Source organism: Leucoraja erinacea, chromosome 8, assembly GCF_028641065.1.
Source record: "Leucoraja erinacea ecotype New England chromosome 8, Leri_hhj_1, whole genome shotgun sequence".
NCBI classification, from domain to species: domain Eukaryota; kingdom Metazoa; phylum Chordata; class Chondrichthyes; order Rajiformes; family Rajidae; genus Leucoraja; species Leucoraja erinaceus.
The window spans coordinates 39,763,882-39,782,915 of record NC_073384.1 but is presented as its reverse complement, the minus strand read 5'-3'; the positions used below and the strand labels follow the sequence as shown (position 1 = coordinate 39,782,915).

Sequence of the window (19,034 nt, the reverse complement as noted above, 5' to 3'; positions counted from 1 at the left end):
GTTAAGGAAGGTACTATTGTTACATTTAAGAGTCCTTTGGACAGGTAAATGGGTCGGATAGGTTTAGAGGGATATGGGCCAAGCGCGGATGGGTGGGACTAGCATAGATGGGGCATGTTGGTCGGCATGAGCAAGTTGGTCCGGACGACCTATTTCCACGCTGTCTAACTCTATGACACTAATATGGTATTCAAGAGAGTTAGATCTAGCTCTCGGGGCTAATGGAATCAAGCGATATGGCAGCAAGGCAGGGACGGGGTACTGATTGTTGATGATCAGCCATGATCATTTTGAATGGCAGTGCTGGCTTGAAGGGCCGAATGCCCTACTCCTGCACCTATTTTCTATGTTTCTGTAATATAATTTGGAGTTCATTCATTTTTTTTGTTAGAATGTGCTCCCGAGGAGCAGAATTCAAGATTGCATTTGTAATTGGGTTATTTACAATATTCTTACCACTAATTAAAAAGGACCACTCACCTGACCATAAGTGCAGTCCGTCAAATCCGTAGGAGTAGAGGTCATCTCCTACACCATTTCCACCCCATCCTTCACCTCCTCCAGGGCAGGGTGAATAGCCGTCCGTGGAAGCCCAGCCAACCCGAAGGTGTGTAGCTTCCGTTGTTACAAAGGGGTCAACGTGGTCCACTATAAGCTCGAAGTACCACTTCTTGTACTGGGCAGCACCGTCGCTGATTCCAAGGAAGATATTGGGCCTCATGCTGAAAGTAGCAAAGAGAAATTGGGATCCTTCATTCGGGAAACCTTTGCTGCATGTTTCAAGTTCTAAATACATTCCAGCACACAATCCTTTGTCTGTTAAGGAAATAGCAGCTCCACAGACCTGTCGTGCTGGAATCTTAGATGGTACTCAATTGCACAAGAGTCACCAACGCACCTGTCAGACATGTTGAAGATAGACACGAGATGCTGGAATAGCTCAGTGGGTCAGGCAGCATCTCTGGAGAAACGAATAGGCGACGTTTTGGGTTGGAACCCTTCTTCAGCCAACTCAAAATGTCACCCATTCTTTTTCTCCAGCGATGCTGTATGACCCGCTGAGTTACTCCAGCATTTTATGTCTATCCTCAGTATAAATAGTAGAATTAAACGAGAAATTACCAGTTTGAAGTTTGATCGTTATTTTATGAGGAGTAACGTTGAGGGAATACGTGAAGAACCCCGCCAGGACGCATGCGTATCATTCTTCAAAGCAGCGGTGTGAAATCACAGATAACTGTAATGACTAAACATAGTAAGATTAGAGAAGAGATACCAGTTGAGTATATGATCAAGGGTGGGAGCGGAGGGCACGTATTCCCTCAACGTTACTCCTCATAAAATAACGATCAAACTTCAAACTGGTAAGTTCTCGTTTAATCTTACTATTTTACTTCGGAGTCACGTGAGTGACTACGTTAAGATTTTAAAGCTCTGTGATTTCATGCCATGGAAACGAGTTCATGCATCACATCTGCCTTGATCACGGGGAGAACAGTGTTAACATCGTTAGACATCAATAGGATATTGAAAAAAACAACGATAAATTTATTAACACCAAATTATAGCCCCTATTTATGGGGTAAAATTATATTCCAGAACTTAAAATAGTTTCTGCAAATGTTCCAGGTTCAATGACTGGTTTGTTATAAAATCGTTGGAAAGTTTTCTCCGTTGACCATCCTGCTGTCTTGAGGATTTGGTCCATAGCAACATCCAACTTCATAGCTGCCGATGTAGCTGAAGGCCTGGTGGAGTGAGATTTAAAAATGCTAGTGTCTACTCCAGCCTTTATTAGGACCTGTTTTAGCCATCTCGAGATGGTCTAGACTGTCACTTTTTTGTGTGGTAGTTTGTAGCTGATTAAAAGTGACATTTCTTTGCCTCTGATGATCTTAGTATACTCCATATATAATAGTAAGTGTGTTACAATACAGTGACGATCATCTGTCGGGTAGGCCCTGAATTATGTTTTTAGGCCTGCGGACCCCTGTCTGTTCTGTTTGACTAATTTATTGATGTGAAAAGTTAAATTTCCAGATGAAATAGTCATGTTGTCCAGCCTTAGTTTCTGTAGCGACTGGACCCTTTGTGCCATGACCAAGGCCAACAGCATGACTGTTTTCATAGTCAGTTTCTGTAGGGACAGAGCTGTTGCTGGAGACCGGTTTCTTAACATGGTCAGTACAATGCTCACATCCCATATTTGGGAGTACAGGTGCACAACCTTTTATCCGAAAGCCTTGGGACCAGACACTTGTCGGATTTCGGACATTTTCGGATTTCAGAATGGAAGATTTTTAGCGTAGATTAGGTAGGTAGCGCGGGCGGCTTGAAAAGTCTGGAGCAGCTGCCTCCTCCCCGGAGACCGGGAGAATCATTGCATAAATGTTAGTCAGTTAGTTTGGAGGGATTTTATGTGGTGGTGTAGGGGTGAAGGGGGAAACTTTAATTCTTAGTCCCCTACCTACCTGGTCGGCGACTCCCAACCTCGCGGAGCTGGGGGCTCCGTCCGGCCGCGGGCGGCGCCGGTTGTAGCTCCGACCCCGGCAACTCTACCCCTGGCTGCGAGGCGCTCCAAATCCAGCGCGGCCCGCGGCCGGACGTCCCAGCTCCGAGAATGTCGGGAGTCGGCGGCGTCGCGAGCAATGCCTTACCGGGTCGCCGTGCGGCAAGCTCCGGAGCGCTGTGGCCGCCTTCTTCCAACATTCGCGGAGCGTCGCTGGATTTGGAGCCGCGGAGCTGGGGGCTCCGTCCGGCCGCGGGCGGCGCCGGTTGGAGCTCCGACCCCGGCAACTCTACCCCTGGCTGCGCGGCTCCAAATCCAGCGACGCTCCGCGATGTTGTGTGTCGGCGGCCACAGCGCTCCGGAGCTTGCCGCACGGCGACCCGGTAAGGCATTGCTCGCGACGCTGCCGACTCCCGACATTCTCGGAGCTGGGACGTCCGGCCGCGGGCCGCGCTGGATTTGGAGCGCCTCGCAGCCAGGGGTAGAGTTGCCGGGGTCGGAGCTACAACCAGCGCCGCCCGCGGCCAGACCGGCCACAGCGCTGCGGAGCTTACTGCACAGCGACCCGGTAAGGCATTGACCGCTCCCCGCCTCTCCGACCAGGTAGGGGACTAAGAATTAAAGTTTACCCCCCTTCACCCCCCTTCACATAAAAGCCCTCCAAACTAACTGACTAACATTTAAGCAATGATTTACAGATGTTTAAGCGTCTCCCGGTCTCCAGGGAGGAGGCAGCCGCTACAGTAGTACAGACCTGGGTTGACCGTGGGTCATTTTGGGTCATGTTTGGCGCCAAACGCGAGCTTTGGTGCGCAGACGACATCTGGAAAAAATGGCCGGTTTTCGGAGCTTTTCGGTTTCTGGAACACCGGATAAAAGGTTGTGCACCTGTACCTGGTTCTTGGGGGATTAACATTAAAAATGCCCCTCATGAGTTTGGTTACCAGGGGATGTGTCCCAACAGAATGCCGCTCTGTTCCTTGCCACAGGTATGTTGACAGAGCACTTCTGGCGCAGTTGATGGCACTATAACTGAGCCCCTCATCATAATGGAGGCTTGCCAGGAATTCCAGAACAGACGGGATGTTCACAGATCTGTGGGTGATGTTATTGTTGTGCCAGTACATTTCCCATTTTTTGTGTACACCAAGTACTGTTTTTTGTTGGACTGTCTGTGGGCCGCTGAAATAATATCCACTGTTCGGTCCATCAGTCCAAGGTGTAGTAGAGGTGCTTTCAAACTCTACAAATTAATAGGTTTATATATATGACATGGGCAACTTTCCCTTGTTGCGGGATGAACCAGTAAATTAGGTCTATGATGGATGGTGATGCATGGTTCTAATACCATGTTGAGTATCACCGGGAACCATGGTTGAGTAGGCCAATCGGGTACTATCAAAATACCAGACGCAGAGTCTTGCTGTATTTTCATTAATACCCGACTGATGAGGCAGAAAGGAGGGAATGCATAAATAAACAATTTCCCTCAATGCAGCAAAAATGCATCTGTTGCCGCTGCCCCAGGGTCTGGTTCCCATGAAACATAATTCGATAACTGGTGATTGAGCCTGGATGCGAATAGGTCGATATTTGGTGTTCCATACCATGCTATAATTTCAGCAAATACATTTTTATCCAACATCCATTCAGTGTTTTCATTGAATTTGCATGACCTGTTGTCTGCCACTAAATTTAGTTTACCTGGTAAGTTGGTAGCTGATATCTAAATCTCTCTCTGGATACACTATTGCCAAATTGTGTTGGCCAGATTGTCACATGATGTCGATTTGTTTCCACCCATGTGGTTGATATATGCTACCACAGTGGTGTTGTCAATTTGTAGTCTAACATGCTGGTGATATAATCCAGAACAATATGACTTAAGGCCATGGAATGCACTTGACATTTCCAGGTAGTTTATGCCCAGAGTTTGTAATAATGATGCCTCCTGTGCATTCCATCTCCCCCACAGCTGGAGATGGAATTGGTAGCACCCCAACCAAGTGCACTGGCATCAGTTTGTAGTACCATAGACAGGTTGCTGATAATGATTGGATTGGAACAATGCCTAATGTTATCTTTCCACCATTTTAGTTCCATTATGGCTTATGTTGGTAGCTTCATTGGTCTGTCAAAATGACCACCATAAATTTTTGAGTGCTCATATTTTAGCCCTCTGTAAATTTCGATAATGTAAAGGTCCGAATTATGTGGCTGGAAACACAGCCACTATTTTGCCAATTATTCTTGCTACCAGTCTGATGGATGGTTTAGTGATGTCAATGATTTTGCTGCAAGCCTCTATTAAGGCTGTAACCATTTCTTTCCGCAAAGTCACTGACATGTGAACTGAGTTAATGAGAACCCCAGATAATCTATTGTGTTAAATAACATCTGTGGTCACCTCTTATGGGTATTGTATAGTAAGGATCTTTTAAATCGATGCTTGCCATGTAGTAACCTTTGGAAATCAATTGCTTAGCAGTAACAAAGGTTTCCATCTTGAAATGAATATATTTGTACGAAAGTAATCAAATTAGTCAAATCTATGATGATGCGGCAACCACCATCTTTCTTGTTTATGATAAAGATTTTGGACAAGAATTCCTGTGATTCGTGTTGGGTTTTCTCAATTACTCCTTTTTTATAAAGCCGCTGTAATTCAGCATGCGCTTTTGATTTTTCTTTGCCTGTAAGCACGAACATTCGGTTCGGTACATGCTGAACTGGAGGGTTATGTTTTTGTTTAAATTCTATGGTATAACCCTATACTGCTTAAAATATAAGTGTCGGTAGTTAGCTTATTCCAATCATCCAGATAGAATTGTAATCTCCCACCAACCTCCATGCTCCCTTTAATTCGTAAGGAACGAGACCCACCTACCTCCATGGTTACTAGCGGTAGGTTTGTTACTTTTTCGACATCCTCTGTGGACGTTGAGGCGCCGGTGTCTGGATTTGTAGTTGGGTCGGTGTTGAGGGTCAGCGCATTTCCCAGGAAGGCCGGTCTGGGCCATGGCCTAAAAAAGACCGATGTTGAGTGTTCCTGGCCTTCGAGCTTTCACAAGTTTGTCTTTGCCAACTGGTGGTGCGTAGGGGTGCTGTTTCTGGCCGAAGTAGTTTTTAGACGTTGCTTTAATGAGCCTCAGGGTTTTAGCCTCTTCGTCAAGTTTTTTTACTTGTTTGGATAAGTCACCTCCAAATAGTAATATTGGTGGTTTGCACAGGCCTGCAAATCTGGGGTCTAAAGCCGGTTGGATGGCACTCTTCTCAATACTATTTAACTCGTATTGGGAGTTGCAATATAAAGCCAGTGCATCCTGGTGATCTTGTGTCATGTCTTTTTCGTTTATTGTGCGGGCGAAAGCCGTAATTCCCGCTGTTAGGACTTTCAGAACTTTCTGTAGTTTCAAGTCCCTGGCTCTGATTGAGGCTCCGACATGTTTCCAAATATAGTTGATGACACTGGGAAAATTCAGTGATTTGCAGTTCCCTGGTGGTAAGTGTCTAATAATGCCTGTCCTTATAGCTGGTTGAATGACATGTAGTCGATACTTGCAGCTATTTTAGGCTCCAGGTTTTGGCCAGTTTGGTCGGGTTGAATGAACTGGGACACCATATCCAATAGGTTTTCTTGCACCCCATGCACACTAGGGGTATGTTCTGCACACCCCTCTTCAGGGTCAGCCCAGAATTGACACCCCGTACTCCCCTCTGATGAGGGAGAAACACTGTGCAGCCCTACAAGAGGTACTGCTGTAGGACTTACTAGCTGCCCACTGTGACTAGTCTCCATCTCCTGCCATTTTGGAGTATTTGCTCCAACAGCCGCTCCAACCGGCTCCAATGCTCACGGGCACTTGCCGCTCCCCAATGCTCAGGGGCACTGGCCACTCACGGCTGCTCCTGCTCCTCAAGCCGCTCCAACCGGCTCCAATGCTCACGGGCAGTGGCCGCTCGCGGCTGCTCCTAAAGCCGCTCCAACCGGCCCCAATGCTCAGGGGCACTGGCCGCTCGCGGCTATTCAAAGTCGGACTCATCGGAGTCAATGACTCTGTTAGTTTCTTGCTTCGCTTTACCGCCCGGCCGTGGCCGGTGCGGGAGCGAAGTCGGGCACAGCTGTTCCCATTATGGGAGATTGGCATGCCGTTGGCTGCTGCTGCTGGCTGCCCGCAACTCCGCGGTTCTCCCCTGCCAGCTTTTTCGCAGCCTTCTTGTTGCTCGTGGATCTGTCCATGCCTCCACCTGTGAAGTAAGTGGAAAGAATGCAGAGTCTCCTTACCTGCTATTCCCGGCTTTCAAATTTTGCCGCTAAGGGGAACAACCCCTGCTGTGACTCGTTGCAATGCGTGTAGCGATATGACACGCATGCGTCCTGGCGGGGTTCTTCACGTAGTCACTCACGTGACTCCGAAGTAAAATCAGCACCTGCAGTTCCTTCCTACATATTTTGACAGATATGTTGGTCTAAATAAGGTTGGTACAAAACCTTTCCACCTATTTGTAGAAAGAAGAAGATGCTGGTTAGTACACAAAAGGGCACAAAGTGTTGGAGTAACTCTGCGGGTCAGGCAGCATCTCTGGAGAATATAGATAGATGACATTTCGGGTCGAGACCCTACTTCGGACTCAGCATGAGACTGCAGAAGAGTCTCAACCCGAAATATCACCTATCCATGGTCTCCAGAGATGCTACCTGACCCGAGTTATTCCAGCATTTTGTGCCTATCATCTGTACTGTTCTCTGCTCTAATAGTACTGAAAACACAACTCCCACTTGGTTTATGTAGCGAACAGATTACATCATTAGTATTTACCCATTATGCTAATAGAAAACTGAACACCTCAAGTGAACAGACATGTCCTCATAAATAAAATAACACTGATGCTGGAAAGTTTTCCATAACTTATTCTTCAGAACAAAAGTTTAGAAAAGAAATACCAATTAACTTTTTTGCAAGAGATGCTGCTGAGTAATTTACTACTTTTCATATAATTTTACTCGACAACTTGGCTTTGGCTTGGTATAAGTCTAGATTGTCCCTAGTGTGTGTAGGACAGTGTTAATGTGCGGAGGATCGCTGGTCGGTGCGGACATGGTGAGCCATAGGGCCTGTTTCCAAGCTGTATCTCGAAACTAAACTAAACGTTATTCCTTGTTGCCTCAAGTGGCATTGTCTCACTGGTGGACCACTGAAGTGGCTGTGTGTGACAGCAGCTCCATTCTGTCCAGTCCATACATAATCCATAGAAACATAGAACATAGAAACATAAAAACATTGCTGCAGGAGTAGGCCCATCGCAGAGCTGGCGGCCTCCAACTGCGACCGACCTCGAGGCTGCGGAGGCAGAGCCAGGACTTACCAACGCGAGGCTGGCCGACTTCGGGGCTGTGGTTGCAGGGCAACACAACTTCTGACCCGACTTTGGAGGCTCGACCGCAGGCCCAGTGGACGACATCATCGGGACCTCACAGGTCACAGGTGGTGACCTGTTTTCCGGAGCTCCAGCAACTACAGCTGCGTCCCCTGGATTGGAGGGCGGCAGCTTCGACCGCCCCGGGCCGCGGAGTTTGAACCGGCCCATTTGCGGAGTACGGATTCAGCCGCGGGACTTACTCACCATCACCCGGCGGGGTCACAACATTGAAGGCCTGGTTTGCCTCAGCGCAGAGGGAGAGCAAGGAGGGAAGAGACAATGACTTTGGGACCTTAAACTGTGTTGAGTGTTTGTTATTTATTCTATGTTATGACTGCATGCTAAACCATTTTGTTGCACTGAAAAGTGCAATGATAATAAATTTAATCCAATCCAATCCAATTTGGCCTTTCGAGCCAGTACCACCATTCAATATGATCATGGCTGATCATCTAAAATCAGTACCCAATTCCTGCTTTTTCCCCATGTCCCTTGATTCCTTTAGCCCCAAGAGTTAAATCTAACTCTTGCAAACATCCAGTGAATTGGCCTCCACTGCCTTCTGCGGCAGAGAATGCCACAGATTCACAACTCTCTGGGTGAAGAAGTTTTTTTCTCATCTCAGTCCTAAAAGGCCTACCCCTTATTCTTAAACTGTGACCCCCTAGTTCTGGACTCCCCCAACATCAGGAACATTTTTTCCTGCATCTAGCCTGTCCAATCCTTTAAGATTTGTTTATGTTTCTATAAGATCCCTTCTCATCCTAAATTTCAGTGAATACAACCCCATTCGACTCATTCTTTCATCATATGTCAGTCCCGCTATCCCAGGAATTAACCTGGTGAACCTACGCTGCATTCCCTCAATAGCAATAATGTCCTTCCTCAAATTAGAATACCAAAATTGCACATAATACTCCAGGTGTGGTCTCACCAGGACCCTGTACAAATGCAGTAGGGCCTCCTTACTCCTAAACTCAAATCGTCTCAGCAATGAAGGCCAACATACCACTAGCTTTCTTCACTGCCTGCTTTACCTGCATGCTTACTTTCAGTGACTAATGTACAAACACACCCACCTCTCGTTGCACCTCCCCTTTTCCTTGTCTGACACCATTCACATAATAATCTGCCTTCCTGTTCTTGCCAACAAAGTGGATAACCTCACATTTATCCACATTATACTGCATCTGCCATGCATCTGCCCACTCACCCAACCTATCCACATCACCCTGCAGCCTCATAGCATCCTCATCGCAGCTCACACTGCCACCCAGCTTTGTGTCATCCACAATCTTGGGAGATTTCAATCAATTTCCCTCGTCTAAATCATTTATATATATTGTAATTAACTGGGGTCCCAGCACCGAGCCTTGCGGCACCCCACTAGTCACTGCCTGCCATTCTGAAAAGGATCTGTTACATCCTCAAAATATTCCAGAAGATTAGTCAAACATGATTTCCCCTTCATAAATCCATGCTGACTTTGACCGATCCTATCACTGCTTTCCAAATGCGCTGCTATAACATCTTTAACAATCGACTCATGTAACCTCCCCAATACCGATGTAAGGCTAATTGGTCCTTAATTCCCCGTTTTCTCTCTCCCTCCTTTTTTTAAAAGTGGGGTTACATTGGCTACCCTCCAATCCACAGAAACTGATCCAGAGTCGAGAGAACATTGGAAAATGATCACCAATGCATCAGCGATTTCTTGGGCCATCGCCCTGAGTACTCTGGGATGCAGACCATCAGGCCCTGGGGATTTATCTGCCTCCAGTCCCAACAAGTTTACCGAACACCACTTCCTGACATGCAGAGAAAATACAAGTTACAACAGAAGATGAACAAAAGAAGCATGAGACTAATGTTTAGTCATCATTTAGATCTCATCTAAAATTGTTTATCGTTCACATGAGAATCAACAAAGAATAGTTGTGGGTTAATAAAAGTGTAGGAAGAAATTAGTATATCAGTCGATTGCTTTACTGCATTCTTGACATTTAAAAATACATTATGTATCAGCAAGTAAGTGGGTAGCATTACCTGCTGACATGGTTGATGAGCTGTGTTTGCAACAGTAGGTCTCTTCCTGGTAGTAAGTTGTCACAAATTAAATGCTGGTTAGATCGTACGGCAACTCCATGGCAGACACACAGAGAGCACAACACATCCAAAACCTTGGGTAACAAGAAAATTAATTGTATGTGTAGGAAGGAACTGCAGATGCTGGTTTACACCGAAGATAGACACAAAATGCTGGAGTAGCTCAGTGGGATAGGAAACATCTCAGGAGAGAAGGATTCGGTGACGTTTCGGTTCGAATTGTGTCGCTTCTGATTTTTTCCATCACATCGGTTACCACAAGATGTAATGTGCAGGGTAGAACTGTAGATGCTGGTTTATACCAAACATAGACAATCTGCCATAACATTTCACTGATCCAACAGTACACTGAGAGTCATAGTCATACAACATGAAAACAGATCCTTCTTCCCCAAGATACCCCCCTACATCTACATTAGTCAAACCTTTCTGCGTTTGGTCCTTATTCCTCTACGCACCCGCTACCGATTGTGCAAGATTGACGTGAGGTGGAGATCAGATGCTACACCTTAGATCTCCTGCTCTGCTGCTACAGCCAGCATTGAGCCAGGTGAGTTGAGGGCTGATGTATTAGAGAGGGAGCCCCAATGTACTCCAGAGACATTTAAAACCACCTCAGGTATTCTAGGGGACAGGCCCCAACTGTATGCAATCTGAAGTCCATTTAAGCTGCTCATGAGACATCTCTCAACGGCGGCAGGCGCGGGCACACCGCGACGCCCTGTGTCTCCCTTTCAAGGGAGATGCTAAAAATGCATTTCGTTGTCTCTGTACTGTACAATGACAATTAAATTGAATCATTTCATTTCATTTTTTTTTTCAAGTGTGGAGGGGAAACTTGTTCATCCGCAGATGCTCCAGCCAGACTTGCAAGGATCTCACTGAAAAATACCAGATGATGAAAGGTCTGGGTAGAGAAGACATGGAAAGGATGTTTCCACCAGTGGGAGAGACTAGAACCAAAGGTACAGCCTCTGAATAAAAGGATGTATCTTTATAATGAAGAATTCCTTTACCCAGAAGGTGGTGAATCAATGTTATTCATTGCCACAGACGGCCGTGGAGGATGTAATTTGGGTATGTTTAAAGCGGGGATGGATAGGATCATGAGTAGAAAGGGTGTCAATGATTTCAGGGAGAAGGCAGGAGAATGGGGATGAGGGGGAAAGATAGATCAGCCACGAGTGAACAACGGTGTAGACTCCATGGGCCAGATGGCCTAATCCTGCTCCTATGTCTTATGGTTAAAAATTTGGGGAATAATCTTTGTCCAGCAGAATCTACTGATGAAATAGTTCCAGAATATCATAATTTAAAACAAAGTTAGAGGTTTCCTTAAGGATAAGGCATGACAGAACGACTTCATAACTTGTTACACTCATGAAACATAATTTTCAGCACGAGATTGGAGAGTTTATTCAATTCATGTCAATGCACAATTTGGAAATGAAAAGTACTCAACTTTATAAATTTGTTCAAAACCTATATGGTTCCAGCACCGAGCCTTGCGGTACCCCACTAGTCACTGCCTGCCATCAGTCTATCCAACACCATTTCCTGCCTAATGTGGATTTCCTTCAGTTCCTCTGCCACCCCAGATCCTCTGGCCACTACTATATCAGGAAGATTGTTTGTGACCTCCTTCGTGAAGACAGATCCAAAGTACCTGTTCAACTCATCTGCCATTTCCTTGTTCCCCATAATAAATTCACCTTTTACGGTCTTCAAGTAGAATAGGGTGATCATTGGTCAGCACGGACTCAGTGAACCAATGGGCCTGTTGCCACACTTTATCTCCAAATTAAACTAAACCAAAACGCTTGTAGAGACAAAGATAGGAAAGGGTGAGAGGACATAGGACAAACGCGGGCAGATGGGACTAGTGTAGATGGGGCATCTTGGTGGGCATGGACAAGTTGGGCTGAAGAACCTGTTTCCCTGCTCTATCACTCTGCAACCTCTCTTCAAAAATGGAGGACGGACAAGAAAATGGAACAGGGTAGCAAGAGATGAAAATGGATTAACGTGGGCTATACTTGGAGGTATCCAGATGACCAGTACAACACAACCCTCCCATTACGGCTAAAAGGTTTTGGCTTTGAAATGGAAACAAACATAAAGTAATATTAAAATCTTCAATAATCTGATTTTTTAAAACAAACATAAATACTGAATCCAAGAAAATCCATCTAATTCTCTGACATCTATAATCAATTACAATTTATTTTTTATTAAAGAAAAAGGTAAAGAGTAAAATACATTATCTAGAATTAAAACACGTAGAAATTGCAAAATACTAAGAGGTTTATTGCTCTGCTTACTATTCATTGTAAAATTCAAATGTACAAATAAACGTGAACATTTCTTTATAAACATATTAACACCTTCGAACCTTACCATAATAAATTTAGCAATACAGAATGCCTTATCAGGAAGTAAAATATTGATGAACAATACCTTATGATTTCTTCCATGTTTATCTAGCAAGGAAATAATGGATTTTATATGCCCTTCCTTGATAATGTTCAGAGCTTCCGGGCTTTCCACAAGAACACAGTGCAAAACTTCAAGAATTCCTATTTGGTAAAAAATGTAAGTTAATTAGCTCAATGAATTTGTTCAACTTTCTTCTGCAGTTGTATATGGCTCTGGTGAGACCACATCTGGAGTATTGCGTACAGTTTTGGTCTCCTAATTTGAGGATGGACATCCTTGTGATTGAGGCAGTGCAGCGTAGATTCACGAGATTGATCCCTGGGATGGCGGGACTGTCATATGAGGAAAGATTGAAAAGACTAGGCTTGTATTCACTGGAGTTTAGAAGGATGAGGGGCAATCTTATAGAAACATATAAAATTATAAAAGGACTACACAAGCTAGATGCAGGAAAAATGTTCCCAATGTTGGGTGAGTCCAGAACCAGGGACCGCAGTCTTAGAATAAAGGGGAGGTCATTTAAGACTGAGGTGAGAAAATATTTTTCACCCAGAGAGTTGTGAATTTATGGAATTCCCTGCCACAGAGCACAGTGGAGGCTAAGTCACTGGATGGATTTAAGAGAGAGTTAGATAGAGCTCTAGGGGCTAGTGGAGTCAAGGGATATGGGGAGAAGGCAGGCACGGGTTATTGATAGGGGTCGATCAGCCATGATCACAATGAATGGTGGTGCTGGCTCGAAGGGCCGAATGGCCTCCTCCTGCACCTATTTTCTATGTTTCTATGAATGCATTAAGTGAATTTTAATTTCACTATTATCAGGGAAGATTTTTTGCTGTGTGCATCATCACTTCTAAGCAGGACACAAAGTGCTGGAGTAACTCGGGGGGGTCAGGCATCATCTCTGGAGAATATGGATGGGTGACATTTTGGGTTGGGACCCTTCTTTGGTCTGAAAAAAGGTCCCAACCCGAAACATCACCGCTCCATGTTCTCCAGAGCTGGTGCCTGACCTGACCTATTCCAGCACTTTGTGTCCTTTTTTTTGTAAAGCCAGCATTTGCTATCCCTTGTTTCTAACACATCTAGACATCCCATTCATTCCTGCCTGGAGTACGAGCAGTCTGTTTGTCCTGAGCAAAACACAAAACACTGGAGGAACTCAGTGGTTCCGGCAGCATCTGTAGATAGTGGCGTTTTGGGTCAGGTCTTCTTCACACTGTTTGTAGTTGGGGTGGAGAACGCAGGAAAGATAGTAGGGGGGATGGCTCAAACCCTGGCAGGTGATCCAGGGTGATCCAGGACACCAGGGTGTCAAGGGTTATGGGGAGAAGGCAAGAAGATGGGATTAGGTGGCAGAGATCAGCCATGATTGAATGGTGGAGTAGACTCGATGGGCCGAATGGCCTAAAGCTACTCCTACAACGTGAAGTGATAGGTAGATACTGGTGAGGGGGGGTGGGCGGGGGGGGGGGGGGGGGGGGGGTCATTGGCAGATGGGTGGAGTGAGTGATGAAGGAGCCAAAAGGGTCTGAGATGAGGTGTGAAATGTAAAGGAGGGATAGAGGTGGAAGGAGATGGGGGAGAGGGGAAGGATCAAAGGAAATACTGGCATAGGGATGGGACATGGACATACAAAGGAGGGGAAAGGAGCAGAGGAACATAGTTGGGATAGTAGAAGAAAGGTTTGCCCACTGGGAAGAGGGGTCAAGGGGGGGGGGGGAGTGGGTGGATGGACGCTGCGCAGGGAAGACAGAGGGAGGAGGGATATTATTTGAAATTGGAGAACTCAAAGTTCATACCGTTGGATTGTAAGCTACCCAAGGGGAACATGGGGCACTTACTTTGGTTTAGTTTAGTTTAGAAATACAGCTTGAAATCAGGCCCCTTTGACCCACCGAGTCCACGTCGGCGAATGAGCCCCCTACTCTAGTTCTATCCAACACAACAGGAACAATTTACAGAACCCAGCTAACGTACAAACCTGCATGGTTGTGGAATGTGGTAGGAAACTGGATCACCTGGCGGACTCACACGGTCACGGGGTAAACATTCAAACTCTGTATAAACAGGCAGCAAGTCTACTGCTGTGCCACTGTGCTGCCCCAAAGGTGCGGTTCCTCCAGTTTGCGTGTGGCCTCGTTCTAGCGATAGTGGAGGCCAAGGACAGAAAGGTCAGAACGGGGAAGGGAAGGAGAGTTTAAATGGTTAGCAACGGGGAGATCCAGCAGACCTTGCAAACTGGAGGAATTGCTCATCATATTCCACTTGCGTCTGCAGTTCCTTGTGTCTCCTGATTATCCTAATGGCAGGCTGAACTCAATGGCACTGTGCCACTGCTACAAGTGTGCTGGAATGGTGCACTATGATGTAGACGTTCACTGCGATGAAGTCCCCAGTCAGCTAAACACTGTCTCACAGCACCAGAGACCCGTGATCGATCCCATTCCTGACCTTGGGTGCTGTCTGTGTTGAGTTTGCACGTTCTCCCTGTGGGCACGTGGGTTTTCCCCTGGTGCTCCGATTTCCTCCCACGACCCATAGATGTGCGGGTTGGTAGGTTAATTAGCCCCTCTGTAAATCCCTCCTACTGTGTAAGGAGTGGATGTAAAAGTGGGACACCAGAGAGCTAGTGTGAATGGATCGATGGTCAGCATGGACAGAAGGGCCTGTTTCCAAACCATTTCTAAAACAAAATCAGGACATAGTGCGGCCACTTCACTGCAGTCAGCAGAATCAACGTCAACAACAAAGCACGGTAAAACAGAAATATTTTAATCAAATGAAGAACCGGACCCTGAAGATCAAATATTTTCTGCTTTGTACACATCTCTCCACAGATAGTTCTTCACATTAACGTCATTTTCATAATGCATAAGAAATAAAGGGCATTTACAGTAAACTTGGTTCCATAAAAAATAAATGGATGTGTTCAAGGAAAGAGAGGTTTCCGCCACAGGGAGTCAAACTGCTTGAGTATGACATGCTTTGAAAACATTACAAAACAGACAACTGCGAGGAATCATGTGAGAAAAAAAAAGAGCAAAAAAAGATAATCCTCCTCACAGTGGTGAATCCGAATAAAGTGCCCTCAATCCCTGATGAAATCTGTTAGTATATGTACTGCTTCCAACAGTTACAAGAAGCTCTCAGTTTCTAGCTAATTGTCTGTTTTTCCAAGGTTAATAGATCTAATCAGCTGAGCGTGTTTTTAATGTTAATTTCCCTGTTGGTTTCCTCTGAAGCACAGTAAAAAAAAGCAATCTCATCGTCTTTAGAACTTCACTCCAAATAAGAAGGAAACAGGGTTAGACATGTAGGAGGGAATTCTGTGCTATACTTGTACCCGGTATCTGGCTTTTACTCAGATAGGCACCGACACAAAATAAAACAGCTCGATGATAAGTGGTGAGTGAGTCTGTCCAACAGGTCGGTTTATTGAAGGACAACAGTTCGCACTGGAAAAACACTCTGAGAGAAGCCAAAGATACAAAATGCTGGTGGGTCAGGCAGCATCTCTGGAGAAACAGGATTGGTGACGTTTCAGTTTGGGAACCTTCTTCAGACTCAGATTCTTCAATAATACTGACCGAGAATATCACCTATTCTTTTTCTCCAGAGATGCTGCCTGACCCAACTGGAGGAACTTGCTCATTATATTCCTTGCGTCTGCAGTTCATCTGCAGTCTCTTGATTTCTACAGGAAACATGGCACTGTGCCACTGAAAGTGTGGGAGGGTGCGCTACTCTAGACGTCAGCAGCGTCCCCAGTCAGCAAACCTGTCCGCAGTTTTTATTATTTTTCGATCCCATTCCTGACCTATGTAGTGTTGAGTTTGCACGTTTCTGTTGGGGGGTGTGGGTGTGGGGGGGGTGCTCCGTGGGGACCCATAGATGTGGGGGGGGTAGGTTAATTAGCCCCTCTGTAAATCCCTGCCTACTGTGTAAGGAGTGGATTCTCGTGGGGTCTCAGAGCTGTCGTGAATGGATCGATGGTCAGCAACGACAGAAGGGCCTCCAAACCATTTCTAAAACAAAATCAGGACATAGTGCCGGCCACTTCACTGCAGTCAGCAGAATCAACGTCAACGACAAAGCACAGTAAAACAGAAATATTTTAATCAAATGAAGAACCGGACCCTGAAGATCAAATATTTTCTGCTTTGTACACATCTCTCCACAGAGAGTTCTTCACATTAACGTCATTTCCATAATGCGTAAGAAATGCTGCTGCAGTGCTTGGTTCCATAAAAAATAAATGGATGTGTTCAAGGAAAGAGAGGTTTGCGCCACAGGGAGTCAAACTGCTTGAGTATGACAGCTTTGAAAACCCTGGAAAAACAGACCGCTTGCGAGGGGCTCATGCAAAAAAAAAAAGAGCAAAAAAAGATCTCCTCCTCACAGTGGCGGGGTCCGAATAAAGTGCCCTCAATCCCTGATGAAATCTGTTAGTAACACTGCTTCCAACAGTTACAAGAAGCTCTCGCGGTTTCTAGCTGCGGTCTGTTTGCCAAGGTTAATAGATCAATCAGCTGAGCGGGTTTTTAATGTTAAGACCCCTGTTGGTTTCCTCTGAAGCACAGTAAAAAAAGCAATCTCATCGTCTTTAGAACTTCACTCCAAATAAGAAGGAAACAGGGTTAGACATGTAGGCGGGAATTCTGTGCTATACTTGTACCCGGTATCTGGCTTTTACTCAGATAGGCACCGACACAAAATAAAACAGCTCGATGATAAGTGGTGAGTGAGTCTGTCCAACAGGTCGGTTTATTGAAGGACAACAGTTCGCACTGGAAAAAACACTCTGAGAGAAGCCAAAGATACAAAATGCTGGTGGGTCAGGCAGCATCTCTGGAGAAACAGGATTGGTGACGTTTCAGTTTGGGAACCTTCTTCAGACTCAGATTCTTCAATAATACTGATCCAGAATATCACCTATTCTTTTTCTCCAGAGATGCTGCCTGACCCACTGAGTCACTTTGTGTCTACCTTTGGTATAAACCACATCTGCAGTTCTCTGTTTCTACAGGAAACATGGTTATCTCTGAAAGTCTCATGACAATCCACCATTGAAAGCCTGTATCATGAAGTAAACATCAATCAAACCTTAAGGCTGGATTTTTGTAATTACTCTCGAATATATTAAAGCAAAGTGAAAAGGTTCGTGCCCACCAGTCTAATTGGCTAGTTTTGCATCATTTCCAGCAAAAATTGAACCAGTGCCATGAAATGGGAATTGATTCATCCCAGAAATGAGCACAATGCAACATGGAAATTGCATTTACTTATTTAACTAACTTAATTTTTAAATATCACATCCTTTACTAACCGTCCCAGTGGAACAACCTAGTGCTGAAATTTATTTTTCTGAATCAGCCCCAGATCTGGGAAATAAACAAGATTTGAAGTACCAGATGATGGAGACCTACAGTAAGGCTGGGTCAGTGTATATCCAAATGCATTTAATGTTGCTGATTTTGTAGCTCCACAGCATTCTGCGGGATCTGGACAGAGCTCGAAATATGCATGGTCATAATTCACTGCGATACACATAACACTGCGGTACACTGCGGTTTCTCTGTGAAAGGCAAGGTCAATAATATACAGGTTTCAGGGGTTATGGGGAGAAGGCAGGAGAATGGGGATAGGAGGGAGAGATAGAACAGCTATGATTGAATGGCAGAGTAGAATTGATGGGCCGAATGACCTAATTCTGCTCCTAACACTTATGACCTTATGATATAAAAAGTGTCTTCTAACACACCAATCAGTTGACAAAAGAAACAGTCGTACCGCATGGAAACTGGCCTTTTGTCCAAATTTGTCCATGCCGACCAACATGCCCCATCCACACTAGTCCCACCTGTCTGTGCTTGGCTCATATCCTTCCAAACATATTGTACCTGTCCAAACATTTCTTAAATATTATGACAGTACCTGCCTCAACTTCCTCCTCTGGCAGCCCGTTCCATATTCCCTTCAGGTGCCTATTAAATCTTTCCTCAGTTACCTTACACCTACAGTATGTCCGTGTGTAGGAAGGAACTGCAAATGCTTGTTTATAACAAAGATAAACACAAATTAATAGAGTAAATGACCCGCAGAGTTATTTCAGCACTTTGTGTCTGACACCTATGCCCTCTGGGTCTTGATCCCCCTATTCTGGGCAAAAGACTGCATGTACCCTATCTATTCCTCCCATGTTCTTACACTTCTCTATGAGATCACCCCTCATCTTCCTGTGCTCCAACGTATAAAGTCCTAAACATGCCCATTCCGCGATTCATCCTAATTAGATGTTGGATGCAGCAAATGTAGGCATCACCTGTCAGCAGAGGGAGACAGCAGGGTTCAGTTTAAATCTGTCTGGACTGACATTATTGAGTCAAGACTGCATTCGAAAGGAGATGAGGAGAATATCATTCATCGGAGGGTGGTGAATCTGTGGAATTCATTGCCACAGACGGCCATCATTGGGTATTTTCAAAGCGAAGGGAGATAGGATTTGATTAGGAAGGTCATCAAGTATAAATTGTGAATCCAAACATCAAAACAGAATTCA

General features: G+C 45.3%; 1 protein-coding gene across 1 annotated transcript in view; it reads right to left on the bottom strand.

The window, feature by feature from the left end:
- ryr2a (ryanodine receptor 2a (cardiac)) overlaps positions 1–19,034 on the bottom strand; it is a 426,354-nt gene that overhangs the window by 241,216 nt on the left and 166,104 nt on the right. The window contains exons 16-18 of the mRNA XM_055640013.1: positions 12,494–12,612; positions 9,977–10,110; positions 481–722 (exon numbers count right to left, since the gene is read on the bottom strand). Of these exons, the coding sequence (XP_055495988.1) occupies positions 481–722; positions 9,977–10,110; positions 12,494–12,612 (495 nt within the window). The remainder of the gene's footprint in view (positions 1–480; positions 723–9,976; positions 10,111–12,493; positions 12,613–19,034) is intronic.